We start from the raw sequence: 27,392 nt of genomic DNA, 5'->3' as shown, positions 1-27,392 counted from the left end.
ATGTTGTGTATTTTTGTATCCACTCAACTTATATTTGCTATTACTGTGCAATGGTTTATGAAATCTTTGAGTATGATGTTCCTCTTTCTGTGTTGAGAAATGTATATAAATAGTACAGCTAATCTTAAACGATACCCATTTCACAATGACATTCAACGTATAACAGGCAGAAAGCAGTTGGACTTGGTTTATTTTTTTTACCATATATGATAAGAATGTGATGTATATCTTTCTTGGAAATGTACACAAATGATACAGGCAAAAATATTTTCTAAAATATATGGTGTTCTGCTTTTGAGTTTAGTTCTCGCCTTTTATTCTTTCAGGCGTATGGGTATGCGCTGACCAAGAGCAGATTCTCTGTCAGCACCAGACCTCTTAAGTGCCTTGGTGAAGATGGGGTTTGGAAAGGATCTTACATTTTCATATGATGCTTTGCTGAAGTTGCAAGACTGGGAACTGCGACTCCTGGAAACTGTGAAGAAGTTCATGGCCTTAAGAATAAAGAGTGACAAGGACTATGCATCAACACTGCAGAACCTCTGTAACCAGGTTGATAAGGAGAGTGCTCCACAGCTTGACTACATTAGCAGTGTGTCTAAGGTAATACTCTTTATTTAAGATAAACACAAATATATATATATTATAATGGACAGAGGGATTTAACGTTTTTTTATTGGTTCTCATTTTCAGGCGTACTTTGTATGCAGTGAGTTGACAGTTTTGCGTAAAACAAAAATGTCTACTGAAGGGATTTCCTTGCTTTAATAGATTTGATGGTCCCACAAATATGAAGACAGGGATGCTTGCCACTGTAACTTGTTCTTTTCCAATATGTTTATTCATTTTCTAATTAAACCGCAGTTGTTTTAAATAGCTCATTCATGTGTCTTAGCATCATACTGGTTTTGTAGATCAATGACATACAAAAAGATATAGCTTCAAAACTATGATCCAATCTGTCCATTTGAAGGTCAGAATGAGAGAAGGCAAGGGGAGAAGAGGAGGATAGAGGTGAGGGGTGAAGGGTAATGGTATGAAGTACACCTGTTTAGGTTGTAGCATCTTGAGTGAAGTTTTAAGCCAATTAATAACCTTTTGTGACATGAGAGTTAATTAGTTTCCTAAGTATGTGATCCAAGGTTCCCAGATATTTATCAAGTAGTATCCTATTTAACTTCTCATTCACCATAATCAGATATTAATTTTTTCTGACTAGTTGCATAGGTATATTGGTAGATTTCCAGGACTTAGCGAAGTCTGAGAGGCTCTTAAAATGTCCGAGATGGTTTTATTAAATAGAGTTTTCAGGGATATTGACATGTTTATATGGATTACAGACTGTTAGTGAAAAATACCTATCTGGAATCTTTGCAACCCAAGTCATTGGCACCAAGGGCCTTCTCCAGAGAAGTATTATTTGAGCATTTGATCGACTTCTGTGGCCAGGACTGCCACTACTGGATCCCAATGTTGCTTCTTAAATCTGTCTCTCAATACTGCAACTTGTTCAACACATGTTTTACTGCATGCTACCTACAGTGGTGTCATTTGGTGCCATTCATTCTGAATAGCCCACCATTGCACCTTGCAGATGCAAGTGAACTGCAGCGCAACATGCAGCAATTGTACTAATGTGTTGTGGTGTGCTGCTAAAAAGGTGCAGGTCTGTTCTAGGCTGTTGAGTGGCATTGCTAGCCCATTCATTATATGGCTACGTAATGCATCACACTTTAATACGCTTGGGTTACTGCAGTGCACCCCTATGCTTGGGTGTAAACCTAGCCTTAGGGTTTATTTTGTTTATTCCTCACTATTTATAAAAGTAGAACAGATGTTTTTCTTTCAAGCAGAGAGATTTATGTAAAAAGCTTATTTTCTTACCAAATATTCTGTTTTTGCATGGTGCTGATCAATGGTTACATTCTTCATTGATACTTTAGGGTATGTTCACACCATCCTGTTGTGGTAATGCGTGGTATTGCACATTAAAGTGACACTAAACTTAGGAGTTAAATTCTTAAAATGCATTTATGTTCCCTAACTATATAACACAAATTTACCTTATTTGTGTATCACTCGGCTGTAGATCCTCAAATCATCTGTGAATTGGTACTGACACTGTCCTTCCTTCTGGAGGGTGGCTACTTTTGTTCCCCATGGTCCCTGTGTGTGTTGTAAAGTAGCCACCACTGCAAACTCACTCTCGGGATGGACTACAATCTCACTACAAATTAGTAAACTTAATGTGAGATTGTAGTCCATCATGGGAGCGAGCTTGGAGCAGTGGCTACTTTACAACACACATGGGGAACAAAAGTAGCCACCCTCCAGAAGGAAGGACAGTGTCAGCATGAATTCAGAGATGATTTGAGGATCTACAGCTGAGTGATACACAAATAAGATACATTTGTGTTAATAGAGTACTTGAATGCATTTTTAAGATTTAACCGCAGACTTTACTGTCACTTTAAATGGGTCAGTGCAATGCTGTGCCATTCCTTCTGAATAGCACCCCAGCGTACTTGCTGAAATATTTGTGTTGTGGTGTGCTGCCAAAATGTAGTGCCTGCACCATTTTTTGGCAGCACACTGCAACGCATGCTTTTATGTTTAATTTAGTGGATCATGAGGCAGAGCCCTAGCTATTGTTTCAGCATAGAGTTGTAGATGGCTTTGTATTCCCAGAATTTTGAATGCAGCATTTTTTTCTGCTCTTTGTGTAGTATCAAGTGCCGGATGTCATCCAAAGACAACACCTAAATGCACCAATGGTTTCACTTATTGTTTTCATTATAAAGTACGAATGAGCTTTTTATGCATGTGAAGTAAACATTTGTAAACCATTAATGTGAAGTTTATTTAATTATGTTCTGCTATGTGCCCCCATTTTTCTTGCCTGTAATGAATTTGCTGATATCCCATTGTCCCCCATAAGGGCAGCCTCTGCCGAATTAAGCAGAACAGTGAGATTGGTGTGAAGATGAGTTTTTTTTATTTTTTTTGTAGGAAAACTTTCCTATTCTTGGATCTAAAGCATGTGGCTGCATGGTTAAGTACTGGGTATTTTATATGAAAATGACTGTGGTTAGGTGCATATAGTGCTACAATTGTTAAAAGATTGCTTAAAATTGATGCTCACCTTCTAACTGATTATTTGCTTTTTAATATTAGTCTTGGCTGCACATGGTTCATCAAACAGAACAGCTAAGTAAGATTATGAAGAGCCATGCAGAGGAACTCAATGCAGGGCCGCTCCACCGCCTTACAGTCATGATCAAAGATAAGCAGCAAGTAAAGAAGAGTTATAACAGTATTCACCAGCAGATAGAGGCAGAGATGTGCAAGGTATAGTTTCAAATGTATGCTACTTTATGTTAAGCCTAATATATATAACATTATTGTAAAAAGATTAATTTTTCTGGTGTCTGTTTAACCAGTTTTAAACAAAAGCTTGCACAGTGTCTAAGCCATTAGTATGTAGTGCTTCTTAAATGGTTCAGTTTGCTCTTTCTTTCAGTGCAGCGGACAGCAGGTTCTAATGTCACATACAGTTCAGGTCTTACTTGGAGCACACATGTACAGTTATGGCCAAAAGTTTTGAGAATGAGATAAATATTAACTTTCACAAAGGCTGCTGCTTCAGTTTGTATGATGGCAATTTGCATGTACTCGAGAATGTTATAAAGAGTCAGCGCTGGTGGATCGGACAGGGGAGGGGGGAATCAAGTCCCTCCCCTGTTACGGCTCTGCCATGACAGGATCGAGAAGTGAGCGAACGCCGGTATGTGTTCGCTGACTTCCTGATCTACTAAGCCGACCTGTGACAGTCTCATTGTCACAGGTCGACTAGAACTATGAGGTGAGTGAAAAGCACTCACCTCATAGTTATCCTTTTAAGCTTTTGAAAGCATTTGTGAAGCTTTTGGCAAGCTTCAAGCTGCTTTATTGAAGCCTTCAGCTCCATTTTGGGAATATTAAACAGAGATTTTACTGGATTGTGCTGACTGTCACTTTAAACAAGCTGCTAGCAGACTTTCAACAAGTTGTACTGAAGCAGCTAGCAGCTTGTTTAAAGTGACAGTACCATTCCCAAACTGGAGCAAAATGGTGCTGTAAAAGCTTCACCAAATCTTGCCAAAAGCTCTGCAAATGCTCTGTAAAACATGCTGCTCACACTGCTCTTGTACAAGCTGAAACCTGTGTGAGCTATGCCTAAGGTTAGAGCTTTAGTGCTATATGACAGTCTGTGATTTGTAATGTCTCTGGTGGCTAATCCACACAACTCTGTAGGTAAAATGTGAAAGTCTCATAACAAATGACCAAATCTAAAACTGCAAAAACATCTGAAAATACAGTATACTTTCCCTTTAACGGGGTGTGCAGTGTTTTCTGTCTTGGATTATGTAATCTGGTAAAGAAAAACTCCAGGACTTTAAAGGTAATCCTTGCAGTCGGGCTACCCCACTAGGGCCAATAAGAAGAAATACTTAATTGATCCTCAGTCCTATGGCAGTTACTGCTCACCTCTCTCCCCTCTGCTCTGTCTGTAGTATGTGCTTTGGCATCTAATGCACTGGATTAGACATTATGATGTCACAGATCCTTAGACTGTCGGAGCCCGGGGGAGAAGAGACTGCGGAGGCCAATCTTGCAGCCAGGCAGGACCGAGGATTAGCTAAGTATTTCTTTGTTTTTGCTCCCTAGACAAAATGAGCAGTTAACCATTGTAGCACGGGGGTAGCCCCATTGCAAGTATTAAGGCCTGCAATTCCTGGAGTTTCGCTTTAAAAAAGGACTGAAGTCCTAGACTGCTAAAAGACATTGGAAGAAAACTCAAGTGCTAATGCAACTCTCCAACATAAAGAGAGTTCCCCTTACAAATACAATATAAACCTAAAACCTATGCTCCCCCTCACTGCGGGGATTATGTGCTTGTTTTTGTCTAGGGACAAAAATAACAAAGATATATTCACCTGAATCTCGGAGGCGGCTGGCTGCTAGATGGTTCCCTGCATCCTCTTTCCTCTGCTCCGGCGGTCTGAAGTCCTGCGAGTCATCGTGTCTAATGCAGTGTATTGCAGGTCAGGAAGCCGAGGAACAGTCCATCTCTGGAGCGGAGGACCAAAGCCATAGGGACCGGTCTAGCAGCCTGCTGTCTCCATGGTTCATTTGAGTATATCTTTTGTTATTTTTTTTCCCTAGATGAAAACAAGCACTTAACCCTTGCAGTGCATAGGTAGCCCCACCGCAAGGGTGAGGATTATTTATGCCCAGAGTTCTTCTCGACTGTTTTTAGGTTTATTTTGTATTTGTAAGGGGAACACTCTTAATGTTGGAGAGTTGCATTAGCACCCGAGTTATCTTCCAATGTCTTTTAGCAGTCTATGATATTCTGTGGAATAGGAATATAGAATGTCAGAAGTTAAAATGACTGTATATTGCCCAATCTGAAGTCCGTTAAGACGATATGTACTACTTTGGGAGGAACAGATGCTGGAATTTATCCCTCACTGGAAGCTCAGATAGTTATAACCAGTTGGTTCTTATGACTGTTGCTGTAAGCCCAGGTCGGATCAGTTGTAGAAGGAGAACCAATACAATACAATATCAGAAGTGTTTAAAAAAAGGGTACAAGTCATTAATATGTGTTAGAAATATGTGAAATTTGGTAAAAGTAACCAGTTTATTTCTAAATTAGGTAACGAAAACAGAAATAGAAAAGTTGAAGCTGAATTACAGGCAGCTAACAAAGGAAGTAAATTCAGCTAAGGAGAAGTTTAAAGAAGCTGTCACAAAAGGTAAGCTTAAAATGTCCATCTGTCCCTAATCGCATGTAACCCTTCGGCTGTGTTCCAAAGAGTTCCACCGCACTCCTTACTGGTATGTTCCTTTTTAAAGTGGGTGCTGCAGTGATAGTGGATGGCGCCACTTCAAATCCAAATAGTAAAGTATATAACCAGCACACCAAAGTAAAATCTTCAACGAGTGGTCATCTTATTGATGTACCCACCTCGTCATAAAGCAACATTTCAGGGCCACTCAGGGTCCCTTTATCAGGCATGACGATGAAGGGACCCTGAATGGCCTCGAAGCGTTGCTTTATGACGAGATGTGTGTACATCAATAAAATGACCACTCGTTGAAGATTTTACTTTGGTGTGCTGGTGATATACTTTACTAGTTACATGTGATTAGTCGCAGTGTCTGTCAGCCTGTCATTTATTTGTACAGGCTGAGAAGCCTGAGCTTATTGCAAAGACCTGTGGTCCCCGCCAGAGCTCCGAGATTTACACTGATTCCTAATGGTGTATGGCCAAAATCGCTAATGATCTAATTCCTTTAATTTTCACAGTTAAACCCAACAAACTGAAGGTTGAAGCTGATTGGTTGCTATGGGTATTTGCTCCAGATTCTGCGTGCTGCAATTTTGACATACACCCCCCTCCTCCCCCCCTTGTGTTTTCACCTTGTTATAAATGCTAGTTATTCTAACTGATGTTCACCTTATGCAAATAAACAAAAGCATGACATGTGGCCGTTCACACTTCTGTTGTGTGTGCTGCTATATGGAAATGACAGGTCTGCTTGAAGAGAGTCTTTAAAACCGCTTGAGTTTGCAGTTTTGAATGTCTTATGGTAAAAGCAAATGCTTTGGAATGCCTGTTTACCCAGGCAAGGTGTTCAATATAGCCTTTGGTCATAAACTAGCTAAACCGTGATAAAGTGGGAGCACTAGACATAATTAATAGTGTTCTGCTAGTCCTGACAGCGATAATGGCACAACACATCATCCATTTTATTAGGTCCTTGAATTTTTGTGCTTGCAAATAATTCTTTGAAAGAATCTGTATCCAGTTGGTTGGCTATTTAGGTCTGCTGGTTTGAAAACCGCCTAATAGAGCAGTGAAAAACCTAAAACAAACCTGATTCCAGGACATACAAAATCATGCCAGCTCTGACTAGCATCACCTCTTCCTGTGCATCATAAAAATTGAAGGCAGAGGTTAGGTGGCAGTGACCACCTATTTGATGTCACAATAGGCTGGCCCCCCTGGCAGTGCGATCTCGCACCCAAACGCGTGGCACATCAATGCCTGCATTCCGGTCCGGTGCAATCAGAAAAAATAGTGCATGCAGCATTTTTCAATAGTGCATTGATGTGCAACACGTTTGGGTGCGGGCGATCGCACTGTGACCGGGGGGCGTGGCTGCGGTGCCATTGACTCCAATGCTCCGCCACGCCCCCTCCTGCCCCTAAACACAGGGAGCCTGACAGGATGCAATCCAGTGCGTTCTGGCACCAAATCGGGGCGAAACACCCTGTTTGTGGTGTGAACTAGTCCTTGGTAAACATGGTGGATCCAAGCTGATAATTTGCCTGGTGGGATTCCAACACAGAAGCCAGAGCTGCAAGGTGGTAGTGTTAATCACTTGGCCACAATGCTACACCAACAGAGGTTAATCAACTAATAAAATTGCTATCAGTCTACACATCTCACCTCTTAGGAGAAATTCACTTTGATCTTGTTTGCAACTTCCTGCGCTCCTACGAGTTAGAAAGGCCTGATAAGTCATTGTGTCCTTACTATGAACTGGGGTTACTTTCCAGTCACCAGTCACATTTAAACCTTCCTGAAAAGTTTATATCTAGGTGCTAAGGTCTAGTAGTGTCAACGTGTCACTTCTTGATGATATCTCACATTGAGATTAGATGAGCATGTCATTTAGGAACTTGGCATAAGGTACAATAAAGCTTCTGCGTTGCTATTGTGAATGACAAAGCACAGGGAGGGGTTGGAGGCACAGCACCAAAATTGCTGTTTATCCTCTGCGTTTCTGATACAGTGGGGAGCTGGATCTCGCTGTATTTCCTGGCAACTGCTCAGTGGGGCTTAGACACTGCTATTGAAGTAAAAAAGATATTGATGACTTAAACAAGTCATAGCAAATTATTAAAGGGGTAAAACAAATGAAAAATAACCACTTTGCCTAGAGTTGGGCTTTAAAGCCGATTTCCACTTTTGCAGAGGTATTTTTTCTAAAAACATATGACAGCAATGTACACAAACTGTACATGGAGCAGACATATGCAGTTGATGTATATGAAAACAAAAACTTAAATGTTTTTGTTATCTGTCCTTTTCATAGCTGCATGCAAATTTCTGCCTCTGTGCTGTGAAAGAAATATGTGTCATTGTGTCATCCCCCACGACATTGTATTGTATGTAAAGGCAGAGCTAGTGTTTACTGATGAAGTTACAATGAGTGACAGGAAGGGGGTTAGCTGATTACAGTCTGACACTCGGGTCTGATTTTCCTGTGGAGAAATTTTTTTAATTTTTAGGCTTCGGGGTTGATAAAACTGTCATTAAAAAAAGAAGTGCGCCTGCAATGTGAGCCATGAAAATGTGCACATGTATACATCATCACTGCACCTCTGCATTACCACAATAAATGCTAATCATTAACAAAGGTGGGACTGGACTTTAAGCTCAATTCAAGCAAGAAATGATACATTACAAAGTGTGTTTTTGACAAACGTTAACTTTCTCCATGTAGAAAACATTAATTTAATAACCAGAATTACAAATGTAGATTTTTTTCATTTAACGTAACATGGTTTCATGTCATTTCAGAAGCTACTTTAAAGCAGAACTAAATTACATTTGTTATGCAAAGACTGAAATTGCAAGTACAAATTGTGTGTGCATGCATACTTGCAAATCTGTTACCTTTTGCATTAGCCTTATTTTGTAATATCTATATGGCAACTTACCTAGTGTGTTCCTCAGCATTATTCAGAGATACTAAAGGTATGTTACCATCTGAGGAAAGTGATGCTCCTAGTTCTTCTGTAGAATTTTTTTTTTAATTCTTTGCTACACACTGGGTGAGTAATAAGGCAGTTCTGTAAATACCCAAGTCCTCCCTCTCTCCTACTATTTGTTAAACCATTTGTTACAAATTGTAAAAAATGCAGCTGGCAACAAATGAGACGAGGGAGCACGGGAAAGAAAGGAGAGGAGGGAGCAGGGGTAAGAAAGGAGAGGAGGGAAAGAGCAGAGGGAGCACGTGAAAGAATGGAGAAGAGGGAACACAGAGCGGGATTGGCCGAGCCATATTCTGTGCAGTGATGGTCTCTTCCTCTCCAATCATAGGCACAAAATGACATACCAAGAGGGGAGGTGTTGAAAGACTTTGACCTTTATGCCGTGAAGCTTGCTGAGCTGAAGCAAATGGGTCATAGAGTATCCCAGGTCCTGCAGTGTGCTTGCGCAGCAGCTGGGAGACCTTCTGGAAGAGCTACGAGGCATATAGTTTTGCAGGCATGCATGCACTATTTTACCTTAGAATTGCATAGTGTTTACATTAAAAATTAGCTTTATTTCTGCTGTTAATATTTTTAATTCTGCATTTTGTATCAATATAATATCTGGTAATCCTGCCATGAAGGCCCTTATTCAGGCACTACTTATTATAGGGTGACAACACTTTGTCCCTTTCTCCAAGTTGTGCTTCTGCATTGTCACCTTTTTCCATTGGAGGCTGTTTGAACACACATTAGGCATGGTCTACTGTTAATGCTGTCAAGAAGCTTGTCCTGGAATATAACATAGAGCCGTAACTGAAGTGCATGTAGACAGGACGTTGCTGCAGGTGATAATTAGTGGTGATATACAACAAAATAAAAAAAAAACATTGTATTTTATTACAATATGACAATTGTTTTATACAGTGTGCTTTAGAAAATTAAGTTATTTAATTCGTTTTTACATTTATTTTAACATAAATCATGTAGAGTGCAGAATGTAACCATTCTCCTATATGTTCCTTTTGCAAATTTCTGAGTTTTTTTTTTTTTCCTTCTATAGACTTCCCTTTTTTTTTTTTGCATTTTCTATCATTAGTGATGTCTTAATGTGGTAATGCTTTTGTTGTTTATTGTACTTTACGTAGGAAAAGAAACAGAAAAAGCCAGAGACCGCTATGACAAAGCTACCATGAAACTTCACATGCTCCACAATCAGTATGTTCTTGCTTTGAAAGGAGCCCAACTGCACCAGAACCAGTATTATGATTGCACTCTGCCTCTTCTCTTAGATTCCCTACAGACCATGCAAGAGGAAATGATCAAAGCCCTGTAAGAAATATGTTTCGTTTATGTAAACTGGATCAGAATTTTATTTTGCAACAGGGATGTTGAGTGAATGAAAGGTCCGCAATGCCCTTAGGCTGGGTTCACACCAAGGCAACATTTTTGTGAGTTTCTACATATGGTTTTGATGTATGTTTTCACAATTTTTTTCCGCATAAATCAAGTTGCGCTTTTTTGTGAGCAGATTGTAGCTCCTTGATGATAATGAGTGAATGCACACAAAAACACAGCAAAAGCGTGTTTTCAAGCGTTTCCTATTGAGTCTATGGGGCCAAAATGAGCTGTAATATGCCCACCCAAAAAAGCTCATGTGCTTTTTCCAGAGACAGGTGTTTTTTTTTGTTTTTGGACAAAGCACTCAGATGTAAACAGGGCCATAAAATGAATTATTATTTTGGGCATATTTTTGGAGCGTTATTTAGGGCAGAAAAAGTTCAACAAAACGCTAAGTGTGAACCAAGCCTTAGAGTGTGTGTGTATAAATAAATACGGTACTGTGCAAAAGTTTTAGGAACATGTGAACAAATTATGTAAAGTAAGAATGCTTTCAGAAATAAAAGTGTTAATTTTTATCAATTAACAAACGAAAGCAAATGAAAAGAAGAAAAATTGTAATCAATATTTGGTGTGACCACCCTTTGCCTTCATAACAGCATTGATTCTTCTAGGTACACTTGCACACAGTTTTTTTTTTTAAATGTAATTTATTAGCTGGACAAGTACAAAATACACATAATGCAGGCATAAGTACAAAGAGACATGTCACACAATTACACTGTTTGTACTCTTGGAATGTTCCAGGAGCTGTAGTATCCACATAGTGACTGTTAATCAAGATCCGGCCTCGACACCCAATGTGGCCGGTAACATTGGTAATAACATTAAGATTGTGCAGTAAAGTATGTTTGTGTGGCCGTATCATGTATGTAAAGTAAAAGTGGTTTCGTATAAACAGCAAAAATGCCAAGCTAATTATTCATATCTTTTCATATATCGTTATAAGAAATATGCAAGTGGAAAAAAAAAAAGACAGAAAGGGACGGAGTCATAGAGATGCAGTACTTACTTTGGGAAGCAAGATTTATAGGGCTTAAAAAAGGAGATAAGGAGGAGAATGGTACCTGGACCACTGCCCGTAACCGCCGCCCCCCCCCCGGGGAGAGAAATCCTTTTGGTGTGCTGTTGGGGGAAGGTGGAGTGTCCTTCACTAGATCCCCTCAAGTAAGGCGACTATTGGGGGATGGAGGTGGCTGGAGGAGTGAGTTTTCTCGTGTCCCCAGACAGGAGATCGGCGGAGTGTTGGAAATAGATCCACGCTCCCCAAGTGGACAAGAGCTGCTTCTCCGTGTTTCTGAGTGTGGCCATTAGGTTTTCCATGGTGTATACCTCTTGCACCTTAGAAAGCCATAGTGCAATCGACGGGGGACGAGGTTGTTTCCACATCAGAGGGATAGATGCTCTGGCTGCGTCCAACAGGTGGTGTGTGAGCGAGTGCCTGTAAGTGGGGTCGCTGACAAGTGTAAGAGACAGGCCGCCGGATTGTCTTGTGAGGTCTGCCATGGTCAGGTTTTGGATAACAGACGGCAGCTGGTCCCAGAAGGGCCTCAACTCAAGGCAGGACCAAAATGTATGTAACATTGAACTTGCAGCCGAGCCACAGCGCCAGCACTTTTCGGATATGATGGGTCTCATTTTATGCAAGAGCCAGGGAACTCTGTACCAAGGGGACAATATTTTGTAGCCAAGTTCCTCCACTTTGCTAGCTATAGAAGATTTGGAAGACATGGTGAAGATGGTGTGGATCTGTTGTTCCGTAAAGACTACCCCCCATTCTTCCTCCCATCGTTTCCCAAAGGACAGGACAGTATCAGTAGGGGCTGTGTTTATCAAGTTATAAATGGTGGAAATGGCATGTCCTGTGGGTAGGGAACCTGTGCACATCCCTTCGTAGACCGTGAGGGGTCTGTCCAACTCCCTGGGTTTTGGGATTGCACTTGCACACAGTTTTTGAAGGAACTCAGCAGGAAGTTGTTCCAAACATTTTGGAGAACTAAGGACAGATCTTCGGTGGATGTTGACTGCCTCAAATCCTTCTGTCTCTTCATGTAATCCCAGACAGACTCCATGATGTTTAGATCAGGGCTCCGTAGGGGCCCATCCATCACTTCCAGGACTCCTTGTTCTTCTTTATGAAGATAGTTCTTAATGTCATTGGCTGTATGTTTGGGGTCGTTGTCCTGCTGCAGAATACATTTGGATCAATCACACGCCTCCCTGACGGTATAGCATAATGCATAAATATCTGCTTGTATTTCTCAGCATTGAGGACCCCTTGATCCTGACCAAATCTACAAATCCATATGCAGAAATGCAGCCCTGATCTCAACATCATGCAGTCTGTCTGGGATTACATGAAGAGACCGAAGGATTTGGGTCAGCTGACATCCACAGAAGATCTGGGATTAGTTCTCAAAGATGTTTGGAACAATATACCTGTCGCGTTCCTTCAAAAACTGTGCAAATCAATATTTGGTGTGACTACCCTTTCGGTATTAGAAGAATTGATGCTGTTATGAAGGCAAAGGGTGGTCACACCAAATATTGATTTGATTTTCTCTTCTGTTCATTTACTTTCCATTTTGTTCATTGATAAAAAATAAACTATTAGCACTTATATTTCGGAAAGCATTCTTACTTTACAGCATTTTTCACACGTGTGTTTATTTCCGGTATGTGGAAGTCAATTCAGCACATCTATCTTTTGAGTCTGCAACATTTAGGTCAGTATAATGTAAATCCATAGCAGGTAAATGTATGCTGACCGATGACTAAATTCGCCTTTCTAGATCTGGTGGTGGTGGTGTTCATGACAAAAAGAGAGTAGGAGGTAGGCAGGAGTCGCGAGTGTATAAACATGTTTTATATGTGCTTTGCAGTTAAAAAAAAAAAAGTTAATTATTTGATGCTTAGATGCACATTGAGGGTTCATTTAAAGTGAATGGGTTGGCTTAATGCAATACATGATGTATAATATTAGTCTTAATTAGTGAATAGTTATGAATGGGCACCTCGCTGGGGCTAAGGAGTACCACCTCAAGAGAGGTATGGCAGACAAAAATCTAAGATTAATATTTTTCAGGATTTATATAGTTTCAAAAGTTTGCTCAGCACTTTACAAAACGAAGGGAGATAGTACAGTTACCATGCAAATTCAACAAATGCGCTTTTATTCTTATTTTCGTCTCTTCTTTCTGGCCTTTTTTAATGGATGGGCAATGTAATTTATTAATAGAGCCTTCAATTTCCAAGGAGAGTCTTGATTTGCTGCAAACTTTCTGATTTTCCTGGATCTACTGATTGTTTTGACACGCTTTTTTCATTTTATTATAACCCCTACTTTTGCACGGTTTCTCAATTTGAGTTGCCTAATTTTGTGACCGGTTTCAGGCTGCCTCCTCAGCTTGTTGGTCACTGGTTGTGATGGCTGCCTCTGTGACCATTAGCAAGGTACAAGAGTCAGAAAGGGGGCATTGACAAGTGCCAGCCTTAATTAAAATAACCTAGTACTTTATTTCCTTTTCTTGCAATGTCATTGCAACAAATGTAGAGTCCATGATTTGACACAATGAAAGCAATTGCCTGTGCTGACCCCTGTTTCTTAGTAATTAATAATGAATAGGATGAGTTTCCTGTTCAGTACTGATACGTCAGTAAAGTAAACACAGGCGAGTGAAATAATGCCCATTAATCTGAATAACTATGTATATGTCCTGTTCAGTTTAGGGCTTGGGATATGTGAATGTGATTACAAGATGCAATGGATAATTGTCTAAACATATTTTCTTTAAAAGAGCAATCTGATCTGGTATTAAAATATTTGAACATAAAATGTGTTATGCGACCAGTAATCAGTAATTAAATACATACATCTTTCTTAGGTTGTGTTTAATAATAACATTGCAACCACTTTTATTTTAATGGTGAATATTTTGTTCTACTCCAGCAAAGGAATCTTTGATGAATACTGCCAAATTACCAGCCTTGTGTCTGATGAAATTATTTCAGTGCACAAAGAAATAGAGACGTGTGTTCAAGAAATAAATCCAAGCACGGAGTACGAGGACTTCATTCAGAAAAACGGGTTTGTTTTTAACTTATTGTTTTCTGTACTTAACTGTATTCTGTGGAGCGATACAACCCATTTTACTATGCTTTCATATTGATAGAGCCATAGAACAGACATTGGTTTAATAAGCAGAAATCTTGCAAAGGACAAGGTGCTGTAGTTAATCAGGTTCTTGTGCCCCTCCCAAAAATGACTTGATGTTTTGGTGATTAGTCATTTTTGTCATCATTACTTACTATTATGGTAATCCCTCTTCCCTACACTGGCTTATTTTGAGGTGAAACACTTGACTCCTGCTTCCAGTCTTTGGACTTGTCTTGGTGGGAGTGTGGCCATCAAAGTACATAAAGGAAATATCTGAGCTCATCTGATTGTCTTCTGGTCTGTCTATCTAGCATACAACTAAAATACACTTGATGATGCTTCATACCAGCAAATCTTTCATAATCTGTTCTAGTTCACATGACTAATTAAAATGTTCTTTATTTCTTTTATTTCCGTTTTATAATAGGTCACCAGAGTTAAAGAAAGAGGATATTGAATTTGATGTGTCATTATTAGAAGAGATTGAAAATCTGCAGGCGAATGAAATCATATGGAACAATCTCACAGCAGACAGCTTAAATTCAATGTAAGAGAATATTTAATTGAGGATAATAAACCGTATTGTTCATGCTTGAATAATTCAATAATTTTTTTTTTTTTTTTTATAAACATGTTTAAACTGTTTCCTGTTTCTTTCTGTTGGGACTCCTTACAGAAAAATTCCATGCAATTAGTGAAACCAGTCATTGAGCTGCTACTATTATCCAGGAAACACTGCAAGAGAATGTTCCCTGCAAAGATAGAAATTTAAATATTCAGCTTTGCTGCTGCCCATGCTTTTGATCGATGCTGAAGTAAATAGAAAATGCCAGCTGAAAAGTTCTTCTAAAACCAACACTTTCGGGAATGTCAAATTTTTGGTCCCTTTCTGTGCTCTCAATGGATTGATTCACTTGTTCTACGTCAATGTTGTGTCCTGTTGTGACATAGCGGCTGACTGAAGGCCAGGAAGTCCACTCCTGGAAGTGTCAGATTCTGCAGGAAATATTAGTATTCAATCTCTTCTTTGCAGAGAACATTTTGGTTTTGTTGATATATAAACCATATGCTGTTTTTTGTTTGCCTTTTTCTTCTGCTGTGGTGTTCTTATGGTGAGCATCTAGTATGCAAAAAAACCCCCAATAAATATGGTTCCTCCATTCTTCAAAGTCATTGGAGCAATTGCTTGGAAAATCAAAATAATGCTTTTAAGTGAATGTCGCAGCAGGTTTAGGTGTTTATAAAAACCGTATCCAGATCTTTCATGCTTAGATGAAATAAAGATCAAGTTATGTAGCGGCACCTTTACAAGTTTTTACAGTGCCCTAAAAGAGCTATACAGGCCTCAGGTGCAGGTGTAATTCACATGCATTGTCTGGCATGGACAATCATGACATGCTTGGCTGATGTTGCTAGTGTGATGACCAGCCCATAGAAATATAAGGGCCATCTGCTTGAGTAGATGGGTGGGTACTGTTTAGGCAGTGCAACCAATGTAATTGGCATCTGACGTCTGGACAGCTTTGTAGTTTTTCTATGAGAAGGGGTGTTGGAGAGGGGTGGGTAGTAAGTGTGGAGAGGGATGTTTGCCTTGAGGATGTGGGAAATAGAAAAGGCCCATGCATATCTCTGTATTTTAGTTTTAGATTAAGGCAGTGCTTGACAAATCCCAGAAGCCAGGTCACCAATGCTCCTTAGCAATTGTAGGTGACGCCTTAACGTTTGGGGTTTTTCTCTGGTTGTCAATAGAGCTGGCTGCAAAAAGAACAAAATCCTGCTGGCTCCGGAATCAGACAGACGGCCCCTGAATTCCTTAGTACTCTGGATTTAGGAGTTTAAAGCACCTAAAGTATGCACAAAGATCGGTGCACTTATTTTCACTAGTATGCTACTATACTCCTTTTAATGTGGTGCCCTTTAACAAAATTCTACTTTCTACGTCACCCTGAGCTCAGTATACCGCGAGCTGTATACGGAGACGCCGCAGCTGAAGCGGATCCCGACAATTATGTCTGGATCCGCCCAGCTGTACCCGCCCCCTACCCCGTCCGTTCCGCCCATCAGCGCTGGAGGATCGAAGCTGGGAAGCCAGTCTCTCCCCTGTCACAGCAACGTCGGTATGTGTTCGCTCACTTCCCGATCTACTGAGCCGACCTGTGACAGTCTCATTGTCACAGGTCGGCTAGAACTATGAGGTGAGTGAAAACCACTCACCTCATAGTTCTCCTTTAATCCCCCCAAAAACATTTCCACTGCATTTTAGCATTGCCACAAAAGGACCAGCTGACATCATGTCAGGGATTCGTTAACACAGGTGTCAGTGTTGACGAGGACTAGGCTGGAGACCACTCTGTCATGCTGATTGAGTTAGAATAACAGACTGGAAGCTTTAAAAGGAGGGCGGTGCTTGAAATTTTCGTTCTTCCTCTGTTAACCATGGTTACCTGCAAGGAAACACGTGCAGTCCTCATTGCTTTACACAAAAAGGAATTCACAGGCAAGGATATTGCTGCTACTAAGATTGCACCTAAATCAACCATTTATCGGATCATCAAGAACTTCAAGGAGAGAGAGGTTCAATTGTTGTGAAGAAGGCTTCAGGGCACCCAAGAAAGCCCAGCAAGCGCCAGGACCGTCTCCTAACGTTGATTCAGCTGCAAGATCGGGGCACCACCAATACAGAGCTTGCTCAGGAATGGCAGCAGGCAGGTGTGAGTGCAACTGCACACACAGTGAGGCAAAGACTTTTGTAGGATGGCCTGGTGTCAAGAAGGCTGCAAAGAAGTCACTTCTCTCCAGGAAAAATATCAGGGGCAGACGGATATTCTGCAAAAGGTACAGGGATTGGACTGCTGAGGACTGGGGTAAAGTCATTTTCTCTGATGAATCCCCTTTCCGATTGTTTTGGGCATCCAGAAAATACCTCGTGCCGAGAAGAAAAGGTGAGCGCTACCATCACTCCTGTGTCATACCAACAGTAAAACATCCTGAGACCATTCATGTGTGGGGTTGCTTCTCAGCCAGGGGAGTGCGCTCACAATTTTGCCTAAGAACACAGCTATGAATAAAGAATGGTGCAAAAACATCCTCCAAGAGCAACTTCTCCAAACCATTCAAGAACAGTTTGGTGACCAACAATGCCTTTTCCAGCATGATGGACCACCTTGCCATAAGGCAAAAGTGATAACTGAGTGGCTTGGGGAACAAAACATTGAAATTGTGGGTCCATGGCCAGGAAACTCCCCAGACCTTAATCCCATTGAGAACTTGTGGTCAATCCTCAAGAGGCGGGTGAACTAAAAAACCCCACAAATTCTGACAAAATTCAAACATTGATTATGCGAGAATGGGCTGCCATCAATCAGGATTTGGCCCAGAAGTTGATTGGCAGCATCACAGGGCGAATTGCAGAGGTCTTGAATAAGAAGGGCACACACTGCAAATATTGACTCTTTGCATAAACTTGATGTAATTGTCAATAAAAGCCTCTGACACTTATGAAATGCTTGTAATTATACTTCAGTATACCATAGTAACACCTGACAAGAAGATCTTAAAACACTGAAGCTGCAGACTTTGTGCAAATTAATATTTGTGTCACTCTCAAACCTTTTAGCAAGGACTGTAGTCTGTGTAATGAATACATTATTTTATTTCCTCTTTTTGTCTTTCATTTTCTTCCCTGGTTTAAAAATGGAAATTGTTCTAGGTTTCGATGCCTTTACTTGCGGTCATTGGATATCAACTTGTGCTCGGTAGGGGTTTTCTTTTTTGCAATGTAGTAAAAAAATAGTGTGTAAAAGCAGCTAAAAATGAAATACAGACATGATGAATCTGTGTGGTTATGTAGAGGACGATAGAGAAGAGGAGAAATAAAACTGCAGTCAAATAGCAGTCTTGTCTTCTGCTTTATTGCCGGGAATAGAATATTTTGTACTGTGCACACGTCATGATCAATAATGCCATTGCAGTACTATTCACCACTGTAATGCTAAGCCTCTTACAGTCATCCAAATATTTTTTTAAAGCAGGCACAACTTGGAGGTAAATGCCGTAGGTGCTTAAAGTGTATTTCCATTTTTGCAGCCAAATTGGGATAACACCTACTTTTATTTGATGTTCTCATTCACATTGTATAACTTTCAAAAAATGAAGAATGGTTGCTTACATTTTTATGTGCTTTTTACTTAAAATCTCACCTTTCTTCCCCCTATGCAATTGTTTAGAGGGCTGTGGGAAGTGATGTTTACTCTAATTAAACCTGTCTGTACTGTGCTGCCAGATTTAATTAACCGTTGTAAATAGGGATGTCCCGATACCGATGCTAGCTCCGGTATCGGGCCCGATACAGGGCATTTTCACAAGTACTTGTGAAAATGCACCGGTACATAACGCAGATGCTTACACATCGGTGTTGATTTTCGTATTGCCCGACGCCCGAGACATATAGTCCCGGGCGCCGGGCAAGCGAGAGTAGGGGGCGTGGAGCAGTGACGGCGGGGGGAGTGGAGCAGTGACGGCGGGGGGCGTGGAGCAGTGACAGCGCAGGGGGCGTGGAGCGGTGACGGAGCTGGACACATGGAGCTGTGACAGGCTCTGTCACCTCCCTCAGCCTATGTCCCCGACCCTCCTTCTTGTCACAGGAGTTCTAGCACAGTGCTGTGCTGTGCTAGAACTCCTGTGTTGGAGGTGACAGGGCCAATAAAGAGTACCTGTCACCTCCAAATGCTATCACACAGGGGTTTGTTAGCCCATGTGTGATAGCAATAAATTTAAGTGAAAAATATAGTTAGGAAAAGTTAAAAATTATAAAATAAAGTAAAAAAAACAACAACTGATTAAAAATGTAACTGAATAAAAATAAATAAATAAAAAGACAAAGTCAAAATAATAAAATAAATAAAAAATGTTTACAAAGTAAATAAAAATTGAAAAAAATGAAATGTCTGGGGAAACAATTTTTAGGGAGAACTGGGGCCCAGAGGCGGCGAAGGAAGGTTTCAGGACTCCTGTGTGATCAGGTAAAGCAAGATTTGCGTTTGGAGAGCCAATGAATATATTATTTATGAATTAACAAATAAAATGCACCATTTTTTGTAGTGTATGTTCAAGCAACAGAAGTGCTCAAAATCTATTTAAGATTTCGAAAGGAAGAGTGATTTTGAGACCGTAATCCATATGAATCCCTGAATTGTGAAGATAGTTTTAAAGTTGATAGGAACCAGTAACATTAATTATTGGTTTAAAGAGCACGTCGGTTTTATTTGATATCGTTTGAAAACCACTAGTTTATTGGGCTATTTATTAGGCTGCACACTGTCCCATTAGATCATATTTTTTGCTTCTTAGCCAGTGACCTTGTTAGAATGAAATGTGTAAGCCGCCGCTGTTCCTTGCTTAAAACTAGAGAGGATTTATCGTTTTCTGTTTAAATGCCACCTTTTGTGGACAGAGATTTCATGTCTGGCTCAATTTACTTGTTTCCAGTTGCCCTCTGTGTCATCTTCAGAATACATCACAATTTGTTTTACAGGTTGAAAACAGCATCTGAGGAACTTGCACAGACACAGCAGTCACTTTTAAACAAAGAGGAACTACTGGCTGAAAAAGAGAAAGATATTGAAGAATCTGCTAACGCCTATGAAAAAAAGTCTGAGTAAGTGTCTTCTTCGTATTGCACAACAGGTGGTCGGCCTTATCGTGAAGGCTTATGTCTTTTCCATTATTATTTGGCTTGGGAAATCGTACAGTCTCTTTTTTTGTGTGTAAATTGTATACTGTTTATTAAACGGCAACTCCAAGCAGCAAGTGAAACTCTACATTGAAAAATTGTTACTGGAAAAATTGCACTTTTGATTGAAGGCCACTTAAAAGTTTAACTCCTGAATAAGCAAATGTTGTCTAAGTACAAGAGGGATTTGTGCTTTTACTTTTATATCGGTGTGCTGTGTGTATTTCCTCCAGATATGTGCAGTTGTGCAGCATCTTCCTTTACTAAAGACCCAGTCACTGCTACTCTCTCTCCTTGTGCAGAGTGACTGGTCTTGTATTGCAACCCCCCTCCTCTCTAGTGTTCTGCATTTAGCCTGTAGTGAGTGGGCTTGCTAGGTGTAGCCCAGTGATGGTGTCAATTCTACTCTTACAAAGTTATTACTGGGTTTGCAAAGGCATTTAGTGCATATAAAGTGAATTTATATCCCTTGTGGCTATTCAAGATTATATTAAAATTGAATGTTTTGTGTCCGAACTTCAATTTTAAAGCCCAATTGAACTTTGAATACATATTTGCTAAATACATTCCAGGTGCATTAAAATAAAAGGTATGCAAAGTCTAAAGGTGCCCATACACCTGCCGATTATCGTACAATAATCGCGGGTGATCCCGCGGTCGTACGATAATCGGCAGGTGTATGGAAGGCGTGCGGCCGTTTCTAATGTACGGTCGCACGTCTTTTGTCTCCCGAGCACGCTTTAAAACCTACCGAAAATCATAAGATTGTCCGCGGGTTAGTGCCGTGTTCGGAAAACAAATGCCGCACGGGCCGGTGTGCGCCTGCTCAGCATTGGAATCATCGGAAGCCGGCCCCTCAGTGGGGAGGGCTTGCGTTGATCGCAAGTACGATCTGCCTGTCCAAGATGGGTAGATCGTACGACATTTTAATTACCTTACAACCATCGCACAGCAGAAGTCGTGCGATGGTTGTAAGGTGTATGGGCACCTTTGCAGTTTGGTTTTCTTTAAAAATCAGCCACTGGGTAGAACCTGTGTGCTGCCAGCATGGTGCAGAGAAGGCCCCTTGATCTCTCTGTGGAAGCAGCGATCTCTTTGCTGAGGTCCAACATGCCTCCTGCTGAGATAAAGGTAGGGTGATGTGTCTGACATCTGCAAAGGGAACAGTGCTTCCACACAAAGAACAAAGGCTCTTCTCAGCAGCAAGCTGGCAGGGACAGGCTTTTCTATGCACCAGGAATATAATAACCGGATTTCAACTGTAGCTTCAGTTGGGTTTTCATTAGAGATGCACCAATATCAGGCATTTTCATGAGTAATACTCTTGAAAATACCCTGATACTAAGCGCTGATAGCGGCACTTTTAAACTGAATCTGGCACTGTAAACAGGTGTCGCTGTTCACAGGAAGGCTGCTGAGGACACCAGCAAGGTCCCAGCAGCCTCCCTGTGAATCGTTGTGCTTGTTTACAGTGCCATCCGCAAATCATCTCCTCCTTCCTGTGTAACAACGCCACCTGCAAGACCAATTATGCAACCCCTGGTGAGACCTCCACCATAGCCCACCATAGATGCCGCATAGCCACCTGAGATCCTCTGCTGGAGACGTCAGGCCGGCCCCCAGGAGCAGCACGGAGTGTGTAGCTTTATATTATTCTGCATTATTTTGCATTGCTGTATGATGTATTGGTGGGTTTTTTAGTCCTCTATAGCTGGAGGGGTTCTACATTCCTATATATTGTATTGCTGAGATGTGTAGTTACTCTTCAGCTTGGAATCCGTGGCAGAACTACCAGGGTGGCAGCGTTTGCAGCTGCTACCGGGCCCTGGCACTTTACCACTGTCCTAAAATTATTAGACTGCATTGTTTTAGAAAAACTGTCACATGACACTTTAATAAAAAGTATCAGTAATTGGTATCGGTGAGTACTTGAGGAAAAGTATTGGTACTCTTACTCGGTCTAGAAAAAATGGTGTTGGTGTAGTGCTAGTTTTCATTATTTTTCATTTAGCCAAAAGCCAGGTGCAGCATGCTGCTTCATGTCATCTAATTGGGCCTGGTATATCATGATTAGACATGACTGCAAGAAGTTTGGTCAATTTAACAGATCTTTTTATCTGTAATTGTGGATTTTTGTTACACTGAATTGTGCATGCACTTCATGAAATCCAATTTTATAAGAAGTGTGATTCCACACAACAGCACATATTAACCCCTTCATGACTGAGCTTGTTTTCAGTTTCTGTTCATAAATGACTGACTTTTACATTTTTGCTGTGTGATTCTTCCACAGCAGTAATATACTTTCTTACTAAATGTATTATATATATTGATTTTTAGGGCTATAAGGCTGGTCCAAACTTAGGAACAGCTAATAATAAACTTAGAGACTGATCCTGACAGCATGTCAGATTCATATCTCACTAAAGCTCTTTGATCGTGCCTAGACGATGAGAAGTGATATAGCCAAAAATACTGAGGCATTCATTAATGACTGGTACCCGCTGAGAATCCGCAGTTACCGGCATTGGAGAGCCTTAAATAACTTGTCACGCACAGTGCACGTGGCCAGTCATATAGGCACAAAGTGCCGGGATGTACAGTGTACGTCTCCCGTCACGAAGGGGTTAAGCCAGGTGAAAAATTAATGCTGGGGAGGCCGGAAATTGGTGTTCTTGTATGTTGGTGCGTTCTGCCTTATGACATCATCTGCATGCATGCTCAACGCCATGGGTCTGATGTTTGCATAATGTGCTACAGGTAATATATCTTTTTGTCTGTAACTAATCGGCTTCAGTTTGTTTTGAAAAGCTGATTATTTGCTTTGGGCAACGATAATTTTACCCTTTTTATACATTTTTGGTTTTACATCAGACCTATCTGGGTGGGTTTGGAAAACCATTCCATACCTTTATATCAGGAGAAAGATGGTAATCCATGAACATGGGCTTACTGACAACAAGAGATGAGTTTAGCAGTGATTTGCCTTGGTGCACTACAAGTGTGTAATGTCTCATGTGTAAACCTAGGATACAACTGACATGTTTAAGTGGTACACTTGCTTTTGGAATGTAACCAATGTATCTAGTTTAAACATTTTGGTGTTTTAGGGTATTGTGCTTTGCAGTTCCATTCATTTTGAATGCGCTAATGCAATTGTGAACAAGTCAACCACATTGTGTGGAGGAGCAGTGGTGTCACCCTTGGTCACTTGATCCTGATTTAGACTGCAGAACGCCTCCCTTTGATCTCCGTAACAGGGGCCTGATCTGTTTTTTCGGAGGTGAACTGGGCAGTGCTGATTATTTTGTTTAAAATATCAGTGCAGCTGAGGCAAAATTCTCAGGAAATTAAGAGTGCAGTGGGTTTCTTTCAGGATCACTGATTTCAAGTTCATTTTTAGGATTTACACTTTTATACAGTTAGCCAGCTTGAGCAGGTATTGTGGTCTAGCAAACATTTGCATTAAGGGTTCATTCATGCACACACCCATACACTCACTTTTTTCCATTCATTACATTTTAAAAGTGTAATGGATTTCTTGAAAAGCACAAAAAAAGTATTTAACGTTATGGGTATTACATCTACATACTTTAGGCAGAACTTAACCTCAGTGATACTGAGGGTCCTTATACATCATGGGATCCCACTTTAGGTAGGTTTACCAGGTTGGACACACTGTAAGTATTGATGTGTCTTCACCACCGAAAAGGAACAGGAGCCCTTCCTGCCTCAGGAGAGGCAGTCTGATTATTTTTGCCTCAGTTCGACCTGCACTGATGCCTTGGAGGGCCACCTTCTGGAAACTAGTTCCTCCCAACTGTTAGCTTCTGGCCATGGAGAAGTTTACGCTTCAACGTAGATCTTATGTGCATTTTAGGTGCTATGACAAAAGACCAGTTGGACTGAAGCATGTCAGCAGATGTTAATCTGCTTCTTGCTTGATCCTGGTTTCTCTGTTCTTTTCTGTATGGAGTATTTCGCCTCTAATGGTGACTCAATGTCCTCCATGTGTTTCCTGGTCCCCCTGTTAAGCAGGGTGTTTGACCTTATTTATTGTTAGATTCAGACATTGGTCCTTCAGGCGGCTCTTGGGTTTGTTCAGAATATTAGCAGTTGTTGTGGTTTGCCCATCCCTCAGATGCACTACTTTTAGACGTTGCAACTGTAAATGTTTTCCTGTGTCCCTCAAAGAATGAGAAAGAAAATAGGATTTTTGTACTTAATGTAAAAATCCTTTTTTTCTTTTGATGCAATTGGATAATTAAAGTTAATCTTCTCACATTGTGCTAACATTCTAAAATCCTTTAATAAATCCGCATCACTGGGTTATATTTAATAGCTTCTATGTATAAACCATTTATCATTATAAACATGCTAACATTTTTGTGATTTTTAATTATCTTTTTTAAAACAATTTGTCTAATCTGACATATGTCCTGTTTTAATTAACATTTTTTTTCTCTCCAGTGTTGTGCTTCTCTTGAGCCGCAAACAAGCACTTGAAGAGCTAAAGCAGACAATCCAACATTTGAAATGCACAGAAGCAAAACTAACTGCCCAGAAAGAGCTACTGGATCAAAAGGTGCAAGACAATGATGGGAAAGAACCTCCCCCTGTAGTGAATTATGAGGAAGATGCCAGATCTGTAACTTCTATGGTGAGCGAGTTATTGGAAATCATTTCAGAACTGGAAAGTTTTATAGATCTGTGTTGTGCTATCAGTTGAACAAATGAGAAGATGGGTTTGTGTGTGTCTGTGCAAAGTGTGGTCACCCTTTTATATATACTTGGTAATCTGTGTGTTCTTTTTAGTATATTATTTGTACAGGTTAATAGCTGTCTAGTCTTTACTTTCTGAAGGCAAAGGACATCAAATGGTTATATTAGGTTGTTTAGGGTCCCTTTTTCAAGGGTAAGAACGCTTTTTTGTTTTTTTGGGGTTGGTCAGTAGAATAGTTTTGTGATTACACATTTTTTCCCCCCATCTGTTAGGCCTTGTTCACACCAAATGCAGAGCAGATCTGCATGAGTTTCTGCACACGCAGTTCAGTAGGTTGTGCCGCGTTTTTGTCATGTTTTTTGGCGCGTTTTTGATGCGTTCGAGGCCGTTTTTGGGGAAAATTCTTTTTTTTAAGTTTAAAATGGGCTTTCAGTGCGTTCCAGTGCGTTTGCATGCGTTCCAGAGCAGGTCCAACTGAATGCTGCCATGTGAACTGGAGCTAAAAATACCATTGGAATACATTGGATGCAGTTTTACTCCGGTCTGTAACTGCTCTGCTTCTGGAACGCGCTTGGTGTGAACAAGGCCTTAGAGATTTCTGCACTTGAGTGCCTGCCCTTATCCCTGCTTTTTTGCTCTCGATCTCTTTACATCTAAAACATATGCTCTCAGAGCACAGTCTGTGTACACATGGTCATCACCATCTGATGACTACCCAGAAGCATCCCTGCCTCTCTGTACACTCCCACATGTTCACTATAACAGAGCAAACCTGGAGAATGCTTAAAAACAGGTGCAGAGTAAAACATTTAGTCCTGAGGGCAAGGAACTTGCAAGTGCAGTTATGTTTAGGGCAAGGGGTATAAATAATTTTCAGATTGCAATAGTTGCTCTTAGCAAGCCTGGCCCTAACTACAGCTTTACATTTTTGCCATGAAAATTAGGTAACGTCACAGAACGATAATCAACAATTTTTTGTTCTTCCAAAAAGTTATCTTTTAAAGAAGTACTCCAGTCATCCAGTCAGAATAAAAGTTGCAATGTTCCCCCAAGAACTTCTGTGGTTTTTTTTATTTTTATGTTCCTTATGTGCAAGGGCTAGTTTGCCTATTAGAAAGGTAAGATGTCAAGGCAAGCTCACAATTTTGTGGACCAATACACTGTCTTTTTATAAAGAGAATCTGGAAAAAACAGAGATGGGTATAAAGCTATTCGTAATTCTTAATTGTTTGTTTTGGTTTTCTGGATTTAATGAGATAGAATGCCATAACCTATACAGTTCTGTAACAACTGCTTGGTTCCTTGCAACTTCTTAGTAAACAAAAGGCTAAATTAATTTTTTTTTTTTTTTACCTTAAACTATGGGGTAACCTTTTTATCCCATAGTTCTCGTTAGGGTCATGGGAGGACTATCATCCTCCCATGACCTAAAATTCAGTATAAAGAGGGCTATTATCCACTATGTGCTGAGAGTGCCGCAGCCGCTGAACGATCCCGACAATACTGTTGAGATCCACCCTGCTGGCTATTCGACAGCGGGCTCTGCCTAATATGCCCCGGCTCCTCTCCCGTCCATCCCTCCAGTCAGTGCTGGAGGATCAGAGAGGGGAGGGGTGATCCCAGTGCAGTGTGGTGAGTGACAGTCACCGCTCTCTGCAGGGAGATGATCGTGAAATGAGCGGACTGGCGGTATGTTTTTGCTCTCTTACCGATCAATAATAATTTATGGGTGGGTTATTTTTTACTATATAATGAAAAAAGTACCGTAAATGTAGAATTAAATTTTCCTCCCCCTGCGTTATGTTATAAAACATCTATTCCAATCCATATTTTTGGTTAAATATAAAAGACGAGGTCACGTCGGATAAATAGACACCAAACATGTCAAGCCTTAAAATTGGGAGCGGCCGCAAAATCGCAAAAAAAACTACCACACTGGAAATTGGCCATAGGCGACGCTTAAAACGATTTTACCGCTCATCAGTTTAGTGTTATCGGTAATTTAAAGGCCCTAAAATTATTGCTCGCACTCTGACGTTCGCGGTTATATGTAACATGTGCGGCACAATAGGCGCAATCGTTGTTTTCGCACGTAGGCACACCCGACGCATATCTACATGTGTATGTGGGGGGCGGAGGACTTTTTTTTTATGCTTCTTTATTTTTTTGATTCATTTTTGTATGACTTTTTTTTTTAACACAACTTTATTGCTATCACATGGGGGGCTAAGAAGCCCCCTATGTGATAGCCAATTTACATGACAGGTCCTCTTTATGAAGACATCAGGGGTCTCCAAGAACCCCAATGTTACCTAGGGACCCCAGAGAGATCTGCTTCATCAGCTTATGTAGCTGGAAAGTGACACTGAATGCAGGAAGTGATGTAATATACATCACATTCTGCATTCCGGGACTGGAGAGTAGATCAAAGGGAGGTCGTGCTGATCTCCCTTTGATCTCCGGACACAGCGGATCTCGGGACCGGCAACGGCAGTGACAGCTCGCTTAGTAATCAATGTAAAGCTCCCGGCCGGCCGTGTAAATACAACGGCCGGCCGGAAAGCTGCTC

The 27,392-nt window shown here is 40.7% G+C and overlaps 1 protein-coding gene across 1 annotated transcript in view; it reads left to right on the top strand.

The window, feature by feature from the left end:
* The first annotated feature begins 330 nt into the window (after positions 1 to 330).
* Positions 331 to 27,392, top strand: part of FER (FER tyrosine kinase) — a 153,183-nt gene continuing 126,121 nt past the window's right edge. The window contains exons 1-8 of the mRNA XM_018559316.1: positions 331 to 603; positions 3,175 to 3,348; positions 5,702 to 5,801; positions 9,961 to 10,144; positions 14,163 to 14,300; positions 14,797 to 14,916; positions 19,903 to 20,025; positions 24,571 to 24,760. Coding sequence (XP_018414818.1) covers positions 397 to 603; positions 3,175 to 3,348; positions 5,702 to 5,801; positions 9,961 to 10,144; positions 14,163 to 14,300; positions 14,797 to 14,916; positions 19,903 to 20,025; positions 24,571 to 24,760 — 1,236 coding nt within the window. The 5' untranslated portion in view covers positions 331 to 396. The remainder of the gene's footprint in view (positions 604 to 3,174; positions 3,349 to 5,701; positions 5,802 to 9,960; positions 10,145 to 14,162; positions 14,301 to 14,796; positions 14,917 to 19,902; positions 20,026 to 24,570; positions 24,761 to 27,392) is intronic.

This window comes from Nanorana parkeri, unplaced genomic scaffold (assembly GCF_000935625.1).
Source record: "Nanorana parkeri isolate BGI_ZX_2015 unplaced genomic scaffold, ASM93562v1 scaffold388, whole genome shotgun sequence".
Classification (NCBI taxonomy): domain Eukaryota; kingdom Metazoa; phylum Chordata; class Amphibia; order Anura; family Dicroglossidae; genus Nanorana; species Nanorana parkeri.
The sequence above is the reverse complement of the archived record's forward strand: the minus strand, read 5'-3'. Positions and strand labels throughout refer to the sequence as shown.